This window comes from Anabrus simplex, chromosome 7 (assembly GCF_040414725.1).
Source record: "Anabrus simplex isolate iqAnaSimp1 chromosome 7, ASM4041472v1, whole genome shotgun sequence".
NCBI lineage: Eukaryota > Metazoa > Arthropoda > Insecta > Orthoptera > Tettigoniidae > Anabrus > Anabrus simplex.
Window position 1 is genome coordinate 9863938 of NC_090271.1, and position 18036 is coordinate 9881973.

The following is an 18036-nucleotide window of genomic DNA, read 5'->3' on the forward strand; positions in this document are numbered from 1 at the left end:
AAGTGAAGCTTCCACGGTGTGAAGAATTATTTAATTTAATTTCCGGGTTTAACCGTGTTGTACTTGTCTGTACATCACGTACAGTTTGCCGACGTTTCGAATTCATTGCAGTATTCTTTATCAAGGCGACTGAAATACCCCTACTCGATCCGAGGTAATCAGTCTCCCAGGCAGAAATTACACTACTAGAGTGGCCTTGATCTTGGCCTTTTATATCCTAGCCTTTCTGGCTGACGTAAGCCCTGGCTGTCTCGCGAGACTTCTGGAAAGTTTGTGTCACAGCCAGGTAGTGGGGGCTTGCCCGCGCTGTTATGAAATGGGGTGTGTTTATGTTGTGGTCTGTATTCATAGTTTAAGACATACTTACTACTAATTATAACTAAGCAATATATAATATATACATATTTACAAAACGCATAAGGAAGAAAAGAAATCATGAAAACAGAAAAGTGCTTAACATTTGGAAGGACCGAATGAAGGAAGTTACCAAATGCACAAAACAAGTTACGAGGAACAACACACTGTCTATGAAGCGTCAATAAGATGTCTGCGAATGTCACTGGCTGACGAGTGAAATATATCCACCATCCCGCTAATTTCGTTCAGGTTTCTTAGAGCCTGCATAAACCAAGAGTTCCTGTGTGATTCCGTTCTGCACCTGGGTAAGTGAAAGGTGACAGCCTGTCGGGTGTTGCGGGAAGGAACCTGAATTGGGAGCAACTGCAGTAAATTGGGACAGTGAAGGAAATTACCGATACATTTGTGTATGAAACGTGCGTTGAGATACCTTCGCCTAGTCCTAAGAGACTCAATACACATGTTTGTACAAAACAAATCATAATATATCCATGACAGCTTGATACCGAAACACTTTTTACTGATCCATTTTGAGAATCTGATCTGTACTCGCTCTACGGGATTAACTAATTATTTCTGCGAGGGCATCCACACTTCAGAGCAGTACTCTAGACTAATCGTATAAGCAAGAAATACAGGGTTTTCAAAGGGACAACAGATTTTAAACTCTTGCAATTTGTTTTGAGGAAGCCTAATACCTTCTTAACGATATTCAACACATGCTCATTGAACGATAGACCATGTTGATTACTAAAAATAACACCAACATGCTTCACTTCTTGATCCCCTACATGATAATTGAATACACTGACTTGCGATTATCTCGTGAAGGATATTGCACTGCACTTTGAAATATTTAGACTTAAATGCCACTTTTTGCACCAATCACTGAAATTACCTATATAGCCCGTCCGGTGGCCATGATCGTTAAGATACTGAAGTCTAAACGGTCTGACACCGAGGTTAGCCGGTTCGACTCCCGTTCATCGAATAAAAATTCACCATCGCAATGTTGTTCGCCAGGGCAGGGGAGGTGGTGGTATACAATTTCTGAACATTACGTTGCGTGCCAAAAGCCTGGATTAAATTCCAAACCTCTCCGCAGTGCTCATATGGAGTGAGGGCATATGACGCTGCTGGTGGTGATTCGTCCGTCGGATGGGGACGTTAAGCCTTGAGCAGACCCCTTGGTGCTATTCGACAGGAGTAGGCTATGTGCCGGCACCGGGTTTCACTATCATATATCACGTCATTTATTTCATAGCATTAACTCCTGTGATGAGGTTGACGTCAGGAAGGGCATCCAGTCATAAAAACCCGCCACAGCAGATTCATCTCACCTCATAACCCACCCCGGGACAAGGGTTGGACAAAGAACAACTAATATTATTTATATCAGACTGTAAAAATTCAGTCACTCATCTTTTCAATTACCCTGCAAAGTTTAAGGTCATCAGCGTAGAGCAGGTAGTTGTTCGAATGGATTTGTGATGGCATATCATTAACAAATAGAAGGAAACACAAAGGTCCCAGGAGTGAACCTTACGGAACGCCAGAGATGGGCTGATAAGGACGAGAAATGATACCCTCGTATTTTACTGAATACCTCCTGTCGTAAAGATAGCATTTAAACCATTCAAGCAAGCTTCTATGAATGCCATAAGCTGACAACTTAGTCAGAAGAGCATTATGCTGCTCGAAAGCCTTGGAAAAGTCCGTGTACTGCTTGCAATTGTCCAGAGCGCTAGATATGAAGTGAGAGTACACAGCAAGATTGGTGGTAGTTGAGCGTTTCTGGACAAAACCATGCTGGTTAATATTAATTAAACCACTGACTGCACTGTACAAAGCTTTGTACACGACTATTTCCGTTACTTTGGAAATGAGTGAAAGAAGAACTACTGGTCTGTAATTGACAAATAAAGATCTGTCACCTTTCTTAAACACTGGAATAACATATCGTTTCTTCCCTTCGGACGGGAAACTGTCTGTACGAAGAGACCAGTGGGGTTGCCAGCTCCTCAGCACACTCACGTAACACAATTCCTGCACCACATGACTTCATCGTATCGATCGACTTCAAGATGTTTCAGACTTCCTATGCCGAAGTTGCTCGGTGTGATAATTACAAGGAACCCTGGTTTTGAAAGTGTCAGCAAAATTATCCAGAATTTCTTTCAGTTAGTTAATTTTCTAGTCTTCATTAATCATCACAGAGGGTAGCCGCCTAAATTTTGATTAGCAATTAATAAATTCCCAAAATCTTTGTGGATGCCTGATAATATCTTTGTCAACAGACCCGACATAATCCCTGTACTTTATCCGCTGCATTTGTTTATATTCCTTTCTTGGCGTCGCGAATTCGACGTAATCTGAGGGAAGTGAAGACCTTGCAGCTCGTTTCCTTGCTTTTCCATTTGCCCGCATTTTGTCTGTAAGTTCGGAATCATGCCAAGAAGGAAGATGCCTAGTCTTCATTATGCGGGAAGGTAGGGCGTCCTGAAGAGCGCTGTGCAGTGCGGCATCAAGGGATGGACAAGTTGCGCGGACAACGGGATAAGATATTTCGTAGATGTGGAAAGTCCGCTTTCGTCCATACGAATAATGATTTTGTAGTCTGTGGTAAACGAGGAACACGGGAAATATGAAGTCTGAGCTCAAGAGCAGAATGATCTGATTGTACTAACTGTTCTGTTGCTTCACACAGGGTATTATTAGTGACTTTTTCAGACACGAAAGCAAGGTCCAGGAAGTTATTTCCTTGTGTTTGGAAAGGGAAAACTTGGCGAAGGTTAAATTGGTTGATGAATCTCTAAAAGAAAGCAGGCTTCCTCGTTGACATGGGTGAGAATAGGATTAATAGATCCCGAATCGTCCCAGGCTAACTGGCTTATATTGAAATCACTGCACACGGTAATAGTGTCATTTTATTTTGCTACGCGATTGATTCTACCCAGGGTTTCTCGGAAGTATGTGAGCCGTACGCAGGTATGTACAGCGCAGACAACTGGATCCAGTAAGTGATCAAGAGTAAACTATTCCCTGAAATCCACCTAAAGTTTTAAATGGTATCTTGTAACCACTTAGCCACAGTTGGACACTTAAATCTTTGAAAACTGTAACGGACGCATTCCCAGTTGGAAATTGCTTGGTTTGACAATTGTAAAATAAAACAATAATAAATCGTAAAAGAATTAATTATTTACTGTGAAAGTTCAAGTAAGTTTATAAGTTTTAACTTACCCAAGAAATATGAATAATGTATATTTTTCTTCTATCTTGAAGTTCAATTGATCGTTCTCTGCTTATAATGTCTCATTGTTGAGAGTCAATTTCCGTTTCCCTGCTCTCTCCTCTCAATCCTGCCCTTCCTCTTCCTTTATTTCCTACTGTTTTTCCTTCAAAGACGCTTACTAGAAAGTCATGTTGTATCTTCCTACTTTCCATATCCTTCAGCGGTCTCCCTTCTCCATTCATTTCCTTTAGTCCTCCTCATTTTCCTCTAAATCGACATTGCAGTTGCTTCTAGTGAATCTCTTTCCTTTCTTCCAATAGCGCAGCTCTCAGGCCCTTGTTTTTAAACTGATATGGGTTTGTTTAATTCTCAACCGCCTGTTCCTTCAGTGATTATGCTTCCAAAGTAAGAGAAATGTTGCGGAATTTGCTGTTCTTATATTTGTATTACTTTTCCTGTGATCTTCACTCACAACTAAAATGTTTGCTTTCTTATTATTGATTTTATGTTTGTAATGTTTCAATGTATCACACACAAGAGTCTCCTTCTCAGAGTCTGCTGCACTCTTTGCATTGTCTACCAGAAAATTACACAGTGTTTCAGAAAACCATCTGACAGACAGACATGTCAGCCGTGCTATAGCACTAATTCATTTATCACTAAAAATTCCCCTGTTATTTGGACGTAGGCCTGCAATCAGCCACCCTGCACATTCACCTAATTTTGTAAAGAGGAACCTACACTACACTATAATAGAAATAATCATAAGTAAATACTCTTAGACAAGTCACGGAAGTTTCTGTTGTTCATACAACCTAACAAGAAGCTCCTCAAATAAGAATACTAAGGTAGTAATAATATATTACTACAGAAAATAAAGTTTTACAGCTAATTTCTCGTAAGACTGTTCCTTGCAAACACCACACTTCAAACAAAACTATCAAACTGTGAAGAGTCATGTCTCCAGGTGGACGCACCAGAGCTGTGACGTAATCTCTTTGGAACAGTAGAACTGACCTATGCCAAAGGAAACATATCGTGACTAAAGCCGCAAATTGCCGAAGGCACACAAAGTCGTCTCAATTCTTTATTTACAGTGTTGCCCCAAAGAAGTGGAGTGTCTTGGTACTAATGTTGTTGGTATGTTTGCAGCCATAACGTGGGCGCGCGCGACCGCAACCAGAACCAGCCCGCGGACAAGCTGCAGGAGTCGCAGGTCATCCACAGGTGAGCATCATCAATCACTGCTGCTATTCTCCGGCTCCATGGCTGGCCCTTGGTCACAGGGGGTCTGCGTTCGATTCCCGGCAGGGTCGGGAATTTTAACCATGATTAGTTAATTCCCGTGGCACGGGGGCTGGGTACATGTGTCGTCTACATGGGCGATGAACTCCCGGCAGTAGAAGCTCCTGGCGGCACACACCACTGTCGCTGAGGGGCGGGGCGCCGGTTGTTCGACACTAGGTAAGAATGTCCATTTCTCTCTGCACGTTCGTATGGAGGGAAGGCATATGACGCTGTCGGATGGAGACGTTAGGACTTGAGCAGACAGAAGTAGGCTACGTGCCGGCACCGAGTTTCGCCCTCTCCCTGCCTCATTATCATCATTTCATAGCACACGCGCACGTCCTGGAACACACCAGCTCTCGGGCCTGCTCATGTCTTGTTTAGTGTTGCCTATAGCGTAGGGGCCGATATTGTCAGGTAGTTGTCGTTGTTTCATCTAAGCAGTTGTTGACCGATCGAGGTGGCGTCTCGTCCCGTGTTGGAAGTGACTGACGACTGAGCTATGAATGGTGTGAAAGTGTAGCTCCATGTGTAATAGCACCTTCTGGCTCGGTGAGGAAAGCAATGGGAAACGACTTCACTCATCTCTTCAGTGACACCCAGGCCACCTATGGCAGTTGATGGTGGATCTATTGAAGGATCAAATCAGCCTTCGGGATGAATACTCAGCATGTGACAAGTAATCGAGGGTGGATGCAGTCGCTACGGTCGATCGTTAAGCCTGTTTTAATTCACAGAGAGTTGTGAATGGTGAACATTTTGAGGACTTCTTCCCCTCCGGAACTCCAAGACCACGACAGCTTCCCGATATGAAATGAGCCACGTACGTTTCGAAGTCTGTAACTCCTGAACGATGGACGGTAGAACATAGGAACTTCCCGTCTTGTTCTGATGAGTATTAACCACCCCGCTATTACTTGTTACATCTTTGGAAACACCCTATATAGCACAGTTTCTCGAACTTTAAAATGGTGCCCCTTACGCATGACTAAAAGTTCCCTAAATGACAGAGAAAGTCTTTATTCAGTTTGTAATAGATTAACACATTCACAAGATTCTGAAGAAATATACTTTTTTTAAAGAGAATTGAAAACCTAATCTCTCCCCCCCCCCCCTATTGTTCGGACGTCATCATCACCAATGTTTGACATAAATATCTGTTCCAATTCATTGTGTGTTATTTTGATTTACGTGTTTCTTAGTTATTAATTTCATGTGGCAGTGTACAGAACACGAGGCTGTGGGTGGACAAGATCGCTACAGGTGAATGAGCGTGTAGTGTGAGTGTCTGTACTGGCATGTGGAGTGTTTTCGTGAAGAAATGAGCTTACGATCCTCTAATATGATATAGCCTACATAGATCCCGAAACGCCAATCAGAGACAGTAAGGGAAGGGTGTATTCTGCTGGTCCGAACCTCCGCATAGGTGTGCCTGAGCCGGAATTTACGTACGGTAGGGTAGCCAGTTCCTTTCCGCTCCTCCGTTCACATACCCCCACCAACAGCGCGTGACAACCCATCCAATTCTTGACCACACCCAATGTTGCTTAACTTCGGAGATCTCACGGGATCCGGTGCAATCAGAGACAATGCACTGCGATATTTGTACTGTGCGGGAATAACGTGAGGAAGAAGCTCTAGTTGCCAGGTTACGACACTGCTCTCACTCTTTCCACACCATATCGATGCTAAAATCTAAATTCTCTAATACCTCCACGGTTCTGTCTCCTACTGTATCAGTTTAATATTGAAAATGTCTACCGTTTTTCAATACGTATACTTTTTATATAGAACTAATGTTTCCCGAGATATTTCGTGAACACTCACCATTATCTCCGTTGTTCGTTCGTTCGTATTCTGTTTACTCTCCAGGGTCGGTTTTTCCCTCGGACTCAGCGAGGGATCCCACCTCTACCGCCTCAAGGGCAGTGTTCTGGAGATTCAGAGTTTGGGTCAGGGATACAACTGGGGAGAATGACCAGCACCTCGCCCAGGCGGCCTCGCCTGCTATGCTGAACAGGGGCCTTGTGGAGGGATGGGAAGATTGGATGGGACAGGCAAGGAAGGGGGAAGGAAGCGGCCGTGGCCTTAAGTTAGGTACCATCGCAGCATTGTCCTGGAGGAGAAGTGGGAAACCACGGAAAACCACTTCCAGGATGGCTGAGGTGGGAATCGAAGCCACCTCTACTCAGTTGACCTCCCGAAGCTGAGTGGACCCCGTTCCAGCCCTCGTACCACTTTTCAAATTTCGTGGCAGAGCCGGGAATCGAACCCGGGCCTCCTGGGTGGCAGATAATTACGCTAACCACTACACCACAGAGGCGGACATCTCCGTTGTTGCAGTAAAAAACATGAATCATAAGACGTCGGTATATTGTACTTTCGTACTTTGTTTCTTCGAGAAATGTGGCTTTTCTTGTTCTCACCCCTTTAATGTAGCACAGCTGAACCTGCTGAACTACGAGGCAAATGTACAAACAAAATATGATAATGTCATTATTATTATTATTATTATTATTATTATTATTATTGTTATTATTGTTACGGAGTTATCCGTGGAAGTCAGAGGTAAAAGAAGGTGCGAGCTGGAATGGGTCTAAGTATAAGTCCGAAAGATGGATTTAAAATTTAAATAAAAGTCATATTTTCAAAACTTAACAATGGTGACATATAATTTTTGAGCGTACAACAAATAACAAGTTAAATCAGGTACACGGTCAAGAAGTCCAAGATTACAGAAAAATTTAACCAGTTTCCACTAGGGGAAATAACAAAATCAGGTACCAGAGTAGTTTTATAAGGAAAGCCCGAGTTTCGGGTTCTTACAAGTTCTGGGCTTCGTGCCCCAAATTACAATTTCTGAGCCCTCAGCTCACAACCACAAAATACCAAAGGGCAGAAAACCCCTCACTACATGAAGCACATGCTCCCAACTTTACATCTCAAGCCTCTCTAAGGCACTTTTAACACAACACCATAAAGAGCTGACCCGCTCTCGATCTTTCGAGCCTATAAAGCCAATAACAGACTTTTACACAAACTGCCATCAAGGCATAATAAAGAAACAGGGGTATCTCGTACCCAATCTACTGGGCCTTAGTGTGCAAAAACTACGTTCATTTAAAGGGGCCAAAACAAAAAGGATGGAGGCGAGAATTTGTACTCCTAAATCAACATTTTAAAACCTAAGTGGTTCTAGGCCGATACACAGGGGCCAATCCCAAGCTAGGTAGGTGACTCGTAGAGAAAACTTTAATACATTAAGGAAGAGAAGAAACGGTTACGAAAACTTAGTCACCTCAATTTCAAATGAAGGGGAGTTCGAGAGGGTAAAGCACTCTCTATCCCCAAATTCCAGTTTCAGTGAAGTGAAGTATTTACAAAGATTGAAAAGGCTTACATATTTAAAGATATAGCTTACATATTAAAGGTTTCGAACCTTCCCCGGGAGTTAAACTGCTGAGCTAGCAAGAAATAAAGATGCTAAAGGCCATTACCTTGATGAAGAGCTGCTGCCTGAAGAACGGGGCGCTTCCCCCCCCCCCCCCCCCTGCTACATATCCACACACTAAGCTAGATGTTACTGAAGTGGCCCGGGGACAAGAAAATCAGCCGTTTTTATACCCTCGTGGAAAATTCGAGACCTTTCAGGAATGAGTAGACACACCCACTCAATTTTTATTGGTTGACAGCAAAAACCAGTACACAAGGCAATGAAGAAACACCTTATTGGTGGGAAGTTAATTACAGAAATTTAGGATTGGTTAAATTAAAAACAGGCGGAAAGAAAACTTAATATTGCAAACCCATCAATGACAGAAAAATTTAGTAAAGACAAAACTTATGAATACAAAATTTCTTCAAGAGAGTTCATTCCATTGCACCAGAGTGTATTACCATAGTTTTTGGTAGAGACATCTGTTAGAGAATGTCCACATTTCTTGATCACTGAAAAACAAAAGCAAATCCAAAATCACACAGTGGCATCTTCTGATAAACAGCCGAGTTAGTTCAAGTTCCGGGTTTCTCCAGTAGGGCAGTTTCAATTGGCGCAAGATTTGAACTTGCGTCGTAAAGGTGTACCGCCCGGTACAATTATTATTATTATTATTATTATTATTATTATTATTATTATTATTATTATTATTATTATTATTATTATTATTATTATTATTTGTAGAATAAGGACGTCCCCCGGCGCCGAGGTTGCTAGACGGTGGCAGGCCAGTGATTCACTTCACTACATCAATAACGTAGCGTGCCTCAGAAATTATTAAAAGCAGCTCTCAAATGGAACAGCAGCATTTACGTGGGCGTCAGGGCGAGATCTCACAAAGGAGACAAAAATGGCGTAAGGAACATTTTGAATAACGTCAGCCGTACATTGGGCCTAAAGAAAGACAAGTGAGGGGATGAAAGAGCATGACGACAAATGAGCGTTGAGAACGCGATAATAATAATAATTTCGTGTGGCTCTTTCTAACCGAGTGCAGCCCTTGTAATGCAGACCCTCCGGCGGCATCTGCCATGTGTAGGTAACTGCGTGTTATTGTGGTGGAGGATAGTGTCATGTGTGGTGTGTGAGTTTCAGGGATGTTGGGAACAGCACAAACACCCAGCCCCCGGGCCAGTGGAATTAACGAATGAAGGTTAAAATCCCCGACCCGGCCGGGAATCGAACCCGGGATCCCCTGAACCGAAGGCCAGTACGCTGACCATTCAGCCAACGAGTCGGACGAGAACGCGATCATGATGATTAATGAAGGAACCTGTGGACTTGTCGGCCAAACATTCCTCAGCTCTGTATCTGCCGCTACTCTCGTGAGCGATAGTGTCGCCCTCTTTTAAAGCAATGCTAATACAATATATATGTCCTGCTTCATGGCTAAATGGTTAGCGTGCTGGCCTTTGGTCACAGGGGTACCTGGTTCGATTCCCGGCCGGGTCGGGAATATTAACCATCTGGCACGGGGGCTGGATGTATGTGTCGTCTTCATCACCATTTCATCCTCATCATGACGCGCAGGTCGCCTACAGACCTGCACCTGGCGAGCCGAACATGTCCTCGGACACTCCCGGCACTAAAAGTCATTCGCCATTTCATTTACAATATATATTGTACATTCATATAAATCAATCGTCTTTAATAAACACTATATGAAGAGGTTATTCAAATAAAAATTAAAAATTGTAAACTGATCAACTATTGCATCCGTTAATATCCTGGTCCAAAATTGCAAACATTAACTTACACTGAGTTCAAAGCTGTATCAATGTTGGGGAGTTTGTGGCTCTGCAGTTTCTTAATTGCTTGATGTATGTTCGTAGCTCGCAATGGGCCAGCAACTATGTGACGACAACAACGGACACGGAGCTGCACATCACCAACAACACCAGCAACTTCAACAACAACATTACAGAGTCCTACCAGCCCAGCCTGAACGCATCTTCCGAGTTCCTTTCGCCATCCTCTCCAGATGACAGCCTAGGCGACTACGAGGGTGAGCAGAGTTGTACAACTGCCCATGTATTTCTGCAGCTAAATGAATTATAACATTAGCATTCATTTTAGTGCCGTTCAATGTACGAGACACTAATTACTCTTGTTCTTCTGTGGACAGACGTACAGCAGAGTTCGAGCTCGGTCGAGAGTTCTCCACAAGGCGACGAGTACCGCTGCTTCAGCCACGACTCGCTCACTGACTCCGAGTCGCTCTCGGACGACGGAAACTGCCGGGGTATTGTGAACCCCAACTACCCGGGCTTCCAACACCTGGCGCACACCCTGCAACACGTGAGCTCAGACACCGATACTGAGGAGGAAGATTCCAGTCCGGTGAGCACCAACAACAACGACGACAACAACAACAACAACAATAGCGACGTGGACGACAGCATCAACCACTTGGACAGTGTAGAAAACTTCCAAAAGGCGTTCTACGACAAGCCAAAGTTCAACATTCCCCTGGAGCCAGACTCCGAGAAGGATTTGAACATCGAGTGTAGCGAGGAGCTGGTCGCAGAGATGGCGGCAGTGACGTTGACGGCCGGCGGTGCAGACGTCGTGCAGCAGATAGCGGCCGCCAAGCTCACCGACGCTTTCCTGTCGGGAGCCAAGGAGGAGCTGGCGATCGCGGACTCCAACAGGGCAGAGGAGGAGCGCGAGAAGTTCTGTAAGGAGGAGAAGGAGAAGGATGAGGACCCGGTGGTCCCGCGCAAGAAGGAGAAGATGGAGATCAATTACAATGTCAAGAACCAGCCTTCCCCCGTAGCAGGCGCCGTGGTGCGGCGTCGCGAGTTCGGGCCCCGCAACAGAGAAGCGGCGCTGTCAAACAGGCGCTCCGTGCCTGCAGTGCGAGACAAGAAGCGCTCGTCCCCGGAAATACTAGGTGAGTGACTTCATTGTTGTGCTTCTGGGACACGTAAGTTATTGTTAGGAAATACTAGGTGAGTGTCTTCATTGTTGTACTTCTGGGACACGTAAGTTATTGTTAGGAAGTACTAAGTGAGTGTCTTTATTGTTGTACTTCTGGGACACGTAAGTTATTGTTAGGAAGTACTAGGTGACTGTCTTTATTGTTGTGCTTCTGGGACACGTAAGTTATTGTTAGGATAGCTCAGGCCACAACTCATCTGTCCAATAAAAAAATTGTACTTATTCATAATCGTTCGTAAAGTTCTACTTAAGTTACACCTGTTCTTCATGCAGACGCTGTGCATAATCATTTTGAACCCTATGGTGTAAGAAACCAATGTAGGTGTGAAAGTGAGCAGATGTCAACAACGACTGATGCAAAGAGAAAACGGATTAGAGCAATAGTTGAAAATATTCTGTCATTTTGACATACTTTCTTTAAAGGGCGGTGTATGATTGAGATACATCAACTTCATTGTTAATAGCGCAGTCATTGTTTTTCCTGCACAGTTTGTAGCAATGGGTGTAGAAAGGGGGTTTCTGGGACGCCACGCTGACACCTGGTCGTTCAGTATACCACGGCCGACTGGATCTTCACTACTTGCGTCAGTTCTGTCCGTTTACTTGACATGAATATTTCTTATGATTGGGGGGGGGGGGGCGATGACCTTAGATATTAGGGCCCTTTAAACAACAAGACTGGGGGGGTCATCCGAAAATTTGTGTAACATAACGTGACAAAATATAAGTGCGTCACATTAGTCGTCACCGTAAGCCGAGAGAGTTTAGTTCTCCTCATGATCTTCGGCGTTTCGCAAACGTTTCTTTTTTGTTATCTCAGAGCGTGCATTGTAGTGAACTTCGCGTGTGTTGTGCTCTAAGAAACACTATTAATATTGCTATAAATAAAATAAATACTGCTTCTGTCAATGACAAGTTTGCTAAACTAAAACAAATGTCTGCCTGTGTAGGAATTTGGCTCACGCACTGTACAATACTATTTTCTGGAAAGCATTCAGTGTTTCCTAAGGTTTAGTTAAATATTTTAATGGTTCCCGGAAATAAAGCAGGTTAGGAAGCACTACTCTAACTTCCGACCCCGGCAGAATCTCGGTCAATACATCACGTCGTAGCATCCGAAATGCTGGAACTTGTTATGAGCATATTAAAAGTCAGCTTTCTCGGATATGAAGTGTTTGTTAAAACTCTTCTCCGTATGCGGCAACTGAGGGAAGTTTACAGCCTTGAGCTTTGTGGTGGCCGTGTGGTGGAATGCGAGTAATGCGAGTTTCTTATCCCACTAGTAATTCACGTTACCATTCACTCAGATCATTTATTTTATAAAGGAGTTCTCAGGATGCGCTGCAAGTGCTCCGATGAGAAATGCTTTTCCGTAGAAGAGTAAATGAAAGGATATTCGTGTGTCATCTACCGACTGCGAAATGCGAGTTTGTTCTCTGTGACACCAGTGACTTACATAGGAATCACGAAGCTCTGCTGATATGTGTATAAGGATTAGTGTCTGGATTGAAGAATTCAGTACATATTCGTTAAATAATAATAATAATAATAATAATAATAATAATAATAATAATAATAATAATAATAATAATAATAATAATAATAATGGCAATGTTCTGTTCGGTGGGGGCTGTTCTACGTGGCTCATGGCTGACCTTCAAACATTCCACAACACGTCCCGAGTTTGAAGGAGCAATCTTGAGGCTCAGAGACGAACGCTTTACCATTGATCGCCCGAATGGACGATCTTTCCCGAATTCTTGGCTGATCTCGTCGTTTGCAACTGCTCTCTGAATGGCATCTCTTCACTGTTAACCAGACGGTTGTTTAGAAAGAAAAACTAGCTGGTTCTGGGAAGTTTCTGGTTTTTGTAAGTAAGAGCAGTGTTATGACTCGGAAGTTAAGGTGAAGATTCCGGCTACGAAATGTTGTGGAATGCTGTCCTTCATGTGTACGTGAATTATTTTCAAAAAATTGAATTTTTGATTTTCATGTATTATTATTCTTTGGAGTTCTCTCTTTCAGAATATATATAGTTTATATATGTTAGCAAGCATATTTTGCCCCAAATGTTGTTTTTAAAAATGTATGCGCTAATTAGCCAATCCCCTTTAAATGTCAAATATTTGAAAGTGTCATAACGTTTCCACCAGTAAATATGTCGGAAAGCGGTATGTAGTATTTTATCGTGCGTAAGAACTGCTCTTAGACCTGCCAGCTGCAACGTGTTAGGTTGTAAACAGAAGCTAGTAGCGTGCAAGATGTTCTCTATTTGTAAACATCCAGCATTTGCCTGGTGTGAAAATGGTAAACCAGTGAAAACCTCCTTCAGGACGTATCTATCTATATATATAAAATAGCTTGTCCTGACTGACTGACTCATCATCACCGAGCCAAAACTACTGGACATAAAGAAATGAAATTTTGGGGATATATTCATATTAAGATGTAGGTGCTCGCTAAGAGAGGATTTTTTGATATTCCTTCGCTAAGGGGGTGAAGAGAGGGGTGAAATTTTAAAATGAGTGTGTGAAAGTTTAAAAGTTTACAGATGTAAAAATTGGTATTTAGAATCTTCTTTAAAAATAAGGAAACACGTATTTTTTTGTTTTCAGAAAATCCCAATAGGAGGGGTGAAAAGGGGTAAAAATGGGGGAAATGGGTTGAATGCCCTTAATCAGGATACCAGTACTTATATCTCAGAAACTGAAGATATTACAGACCTGAAAATTCGTACTTTTGATCTCTTTTAAAAATAAAGAAACACGTATATTTTTGTTTTTGGAAAATCCAATTAATGGGAGGGTGAAAAGGGGGTGAATTTTTAAAATGAGTGAATCTATATCTCCAAACTTTTAAAGTTTGCAGATGTAAAAATTGGTATTTAGAATCTTCATTAAACATAAAGAAACACGTATTTTTTTTTGTTTTCGGAAAATCGCAATAGGAGGGGTGAAAAGGGGTGAAAAAGGGGTTGAATGCCTTTGATGAGGCTACTTGAAAAATGGGTCGAATGCCTTTAATGAGGATACATATATCTCAGAAACGGAAGATATTACAGAACTGAAAATTTGTATATGGGATCTCCTTTAAAAATAAAGAAACACGTATTTTTTTAGTTTTTGGAAAATCCTATTAATGGCGGTTAAACAGAAGTGACAAATTAAGGTGAATTTTTTGAAAGATTATCTTGGAAATGTAAAATGTTACAGACGTAAAAAGTGGGTGTTTGGAATCTCCTGTAAATGTAAAGAAACATAGGTGATTTGTTTTTGGAAACTCCACTTAAGGGGAACCCAAAAGGGGTGAAATTTTAAAATGAGAATTTTTACAGTATATCTAAAAAAACTTAACATGTTACAGAAGTGAAAAATGGTATTTTTATCTCTATTAAACATAAAGAAACGTGTATTTTTAATTTTCGGAAATACCACTTGGGTGGAGGGGGGTGAAAGTGACTGAAAATGGTGTTGAATTCTTTTAATTAGGCTACTGATGTCTTAAAAATGAAGATGTTACAGACGTGAAATTTGATATTTGCAATCTGCTTTAAAAGTAAAGAAACACGTATTCTCGGAAAATCCAATGAAGCGGGGGGAGGGGGTGAAAGAATTGAAAAATTAATTGACTTTAATTGTATGAGAATATATACATCTAATAAAAACTAAAGTTGTTACAGACGTGAAAATTCGTATTTGGATCTCCTTTAAAAACAAAGAAAAACGCGTTTTTGGGGGGAAACCATCTTGGGGGGCGGGAGTGTAAAGGAGTTGAATTCCTTTCATGAGGACACATAAATCAAAAAGTGAATAAGTTAGAGTCGTGATAATTGGTATTTAGAAGATCCTTCACTATTAAAGAAACAAGTACTTTTTGCGGGAAAATTCACTTGGGGGGGGGGAGTAGTTTGAAATGAAGTGACAAAAGTAAATTATATTTATGGGGATACTTATATCTCAAAACTGAAGGTAATAGACGTGAACATTGGTGTTTGGAATCTCCCTTAAACATAAAGAAACACGCCTTCTTTTAATATTTTTTGGGCGGGGGGGGGGGTTGGCAGTAAAAACTAACGGCGGTGGGGTGTAAAAGGAGGTGAGACCAATTGATTTTACTGTTCTTAATGTACTTATAAGGATCCTCCGTTGCTCAGGCGGCAGCGCGCCGGCCTCTCACAGCTGGGTTCCGTGGTTCAAATCCCAGTCACTCCATGTGACATTCGTGCTGGACAAAACGAAGGCGGGACAGGTTTTTCTCCGGATACTCCGGTTTTCCCTGTCATCATTCATCCCAGCAACATATAATAGTAATAATAATAATAATAATGAGAATAAGAATAACATTATTAATAATAATAATAATAATAATAATAATAATAATAATGTTCCGGACCGTCGTCAAATGTGCGGACCGCGCTGGAAACGGCTCCTGGACGGGTAATGACTAAGAATGCAGTCCGGCCGCGGGTTCAATGCCGCCAAGGCACCCAATATGACACCACGCCGGATCTCCTGAAGGATTTTATCCAGATTAAAAATGATTATATGAAAATACGGTATGGCAAAGATTTACGGACCCAGCAGACCGGGAAGAATACCTGAGCCTAGCCCGGGAAGTACGAAATCGATTGCTGGAAAGGAAGATTGAAAAATGGGAGGAAACGTGCCGTAATCTAATAGAAAACGAGTCATATCGGGAATTTTGGTGGATTCTAGCTGAAAACGTGTCAGATCGCGAATTTCGGCGGATTATATATCTAAAACAATAAGCATTCAATTATAAATTTCAGTTTAATACCGTAGCGAAGCACGGGTACCTTGCTAGTTACAAATATAGCTATAAGGAGAAACCAGGGTAATGTGGAAGCTATGAGAAAATCTGTGTGGGCTAGTATACTTCACAAAGCATCAGCTGATGACCACCCATAACACGTGTTATGTCCTCCAGGTCCAGAGTCCGGTGTGGGTACCAGAGAGCAAAAGCTGAGGGTAAACATTCATTACCTTGTGCTGTTACTGAAGCCATAAAACCTATTTATATAGATCTTCGAAAAATGTTTACATGAACGAACACAGAACCCTAATGAGAGTTTCCATCATTGAATTTGGGAACTTGTACCAAAAAGCATATTTGTAGGTCTTCCTACTCTAGAAATGGGTATATTGGATGCAGTAATCTTCTTCGATGCAGGTGCTGCATCCCGGTGTAAGGTACTGGTGTCTTTAGGAATGTCTCCAGGGGAAAATATGACCTCAGCATTAGCTGCAATTGATCGTCGTAGAGTAATTGACGCTGAGAGGGCTGTATTTGAACGCTCTAAAGAAGCCAGAACAAATAGTAGAAATAGGAAAATACAACAGGATGATGAGAGTGTCCTAAATCATGAGGAATATGGAGCTGGAATGCATCTAAACTGTAAGGGTTGGTCACAAACTTAAATTTTTACTTTGATTCGCTCTCCTGAAAAAACTGTATTTTTTTAGAATATTTATTTTACTATCTCAGTAACCGTTAATGATAGAACACTGAAATTCAGCACACAGTTTTAGTGTGCTATTGTCTGAAACGTAGACTACAATCAAGAACGTAGCTCTATATTTATGAAAAATAGACCATAAAATATTCAACAAAATATATGAAAATTTTAATAACAATTTTCGAACTTTTCCCACGAAAGAACCATTTTACTGCATACCATGATTGTAGTCTACTTTGTAGCTACATGCTGTGGGTAGCATCTGTAAAAATACCATTCATATCACACAAGTAGTTTCCGAGTTTACCCTTCCGACAGCTTGGAGTGATTTTGCAATCTTAGATAACATCACAAGAAATAAACGCTCATAAAAATTAACAATGAACTTTAACCAACAATTAATGATATAACAACAATCTACAGTGTTCGTTCATTGCACATAATAATATTTGTCCACCTAGAACAAGTGTATCTGTTCAAATTATGATGGCAAATATAGTATATGGTCTTCACAGACACGTGCCCTTAAAGCGCGCTGCCGTTTATACCGGGTTTAGGGGGTACCGCTGAGTGCCACATCTGCCATCTGCTGGGCTACTTGAGCTTCGCCTTCAGCTTCGGCAAGTGGTTGACGTCTGTCATCTATAACTAGAGCTCATCGCTAACACCACGTTCCCGCATTCTCATATATGATCCAAATTCCTTCAACAGATGCGGTAAGAATTTATTGTTTCTACTTATAAGGAAGGTCAAGATTACACTGACCGCTTTAGCTTGTGTAAAGCAAATACAGGCGAGCAGAAATGTTAATATATCTAAAGAAAAATTTAATAACTGAGGATGTTTTTCATTTCGTTCAAATGTAAAACGAACCGAATATTCCAGGAAATTGAAAAAGTATTACCCCACTAATAACTTAACAATTACGGCTCCGATTGTTTTTCCCTGTGAATGGAGAAACTTAGCATTCATGTAGCAAAGAGTAACTCAGCACAACGACAGGACAATGATCACTGACCAGTTCTCTAGTCGATATCTCACGCGGGGAGATGCCTCCAGCTGTCGGACCTCACGTGACCGCCCTGCACCAGTGTATAGCTCCATAAAACAAGAGTTGACACAGATAGGTCTTATGGTGACGATGGTCTTAGGAAAGGATGCGTCCGTGGCCTTAAGGTAGGTGTGAAAATGGTAAACCATGTTGAGGCCTGCCGAATGCGACCCTGTCTGGTCTGTCACACAGCT

The 18036-nt window shown here is 41.9% G+C and overlaps 1 protein-coding gene across 4 annotated transcripts in view; it reads left to right on the forward strand.

Annotated features, from left to right (window-relative positions):
- Positions 1 to 18036, forward strand: part of Schip1 (Schwannomin interacting protein 1) — a 468359-nt gene that overhangs the window by 137670 nt on the left and 312653 nt on the right. For 2 of the 4 annotated variants that reach the window (XM_067151046.2, XM_068228559.1), the window contains exons 3-5: positions 4745 to 4819; positions 10208 to 10380; positions 10501 to 11268. In XM_067151046.2, coding sequence (XP_067007147.2) covers positions 4745 to 4819; positions 10208 to 10380; positions 10501 to 11268 — 1016 coding nt within the window. The remainder of the gene's footprint in view (positions 1 to 4744; positions 4820 to 10207; positions 10381 to 10500; positions 11269 to 18036) is intronic. The other 2 variants (XM_067151048.2, XM_068228560.1) reach the window with 1 other exon arrangement.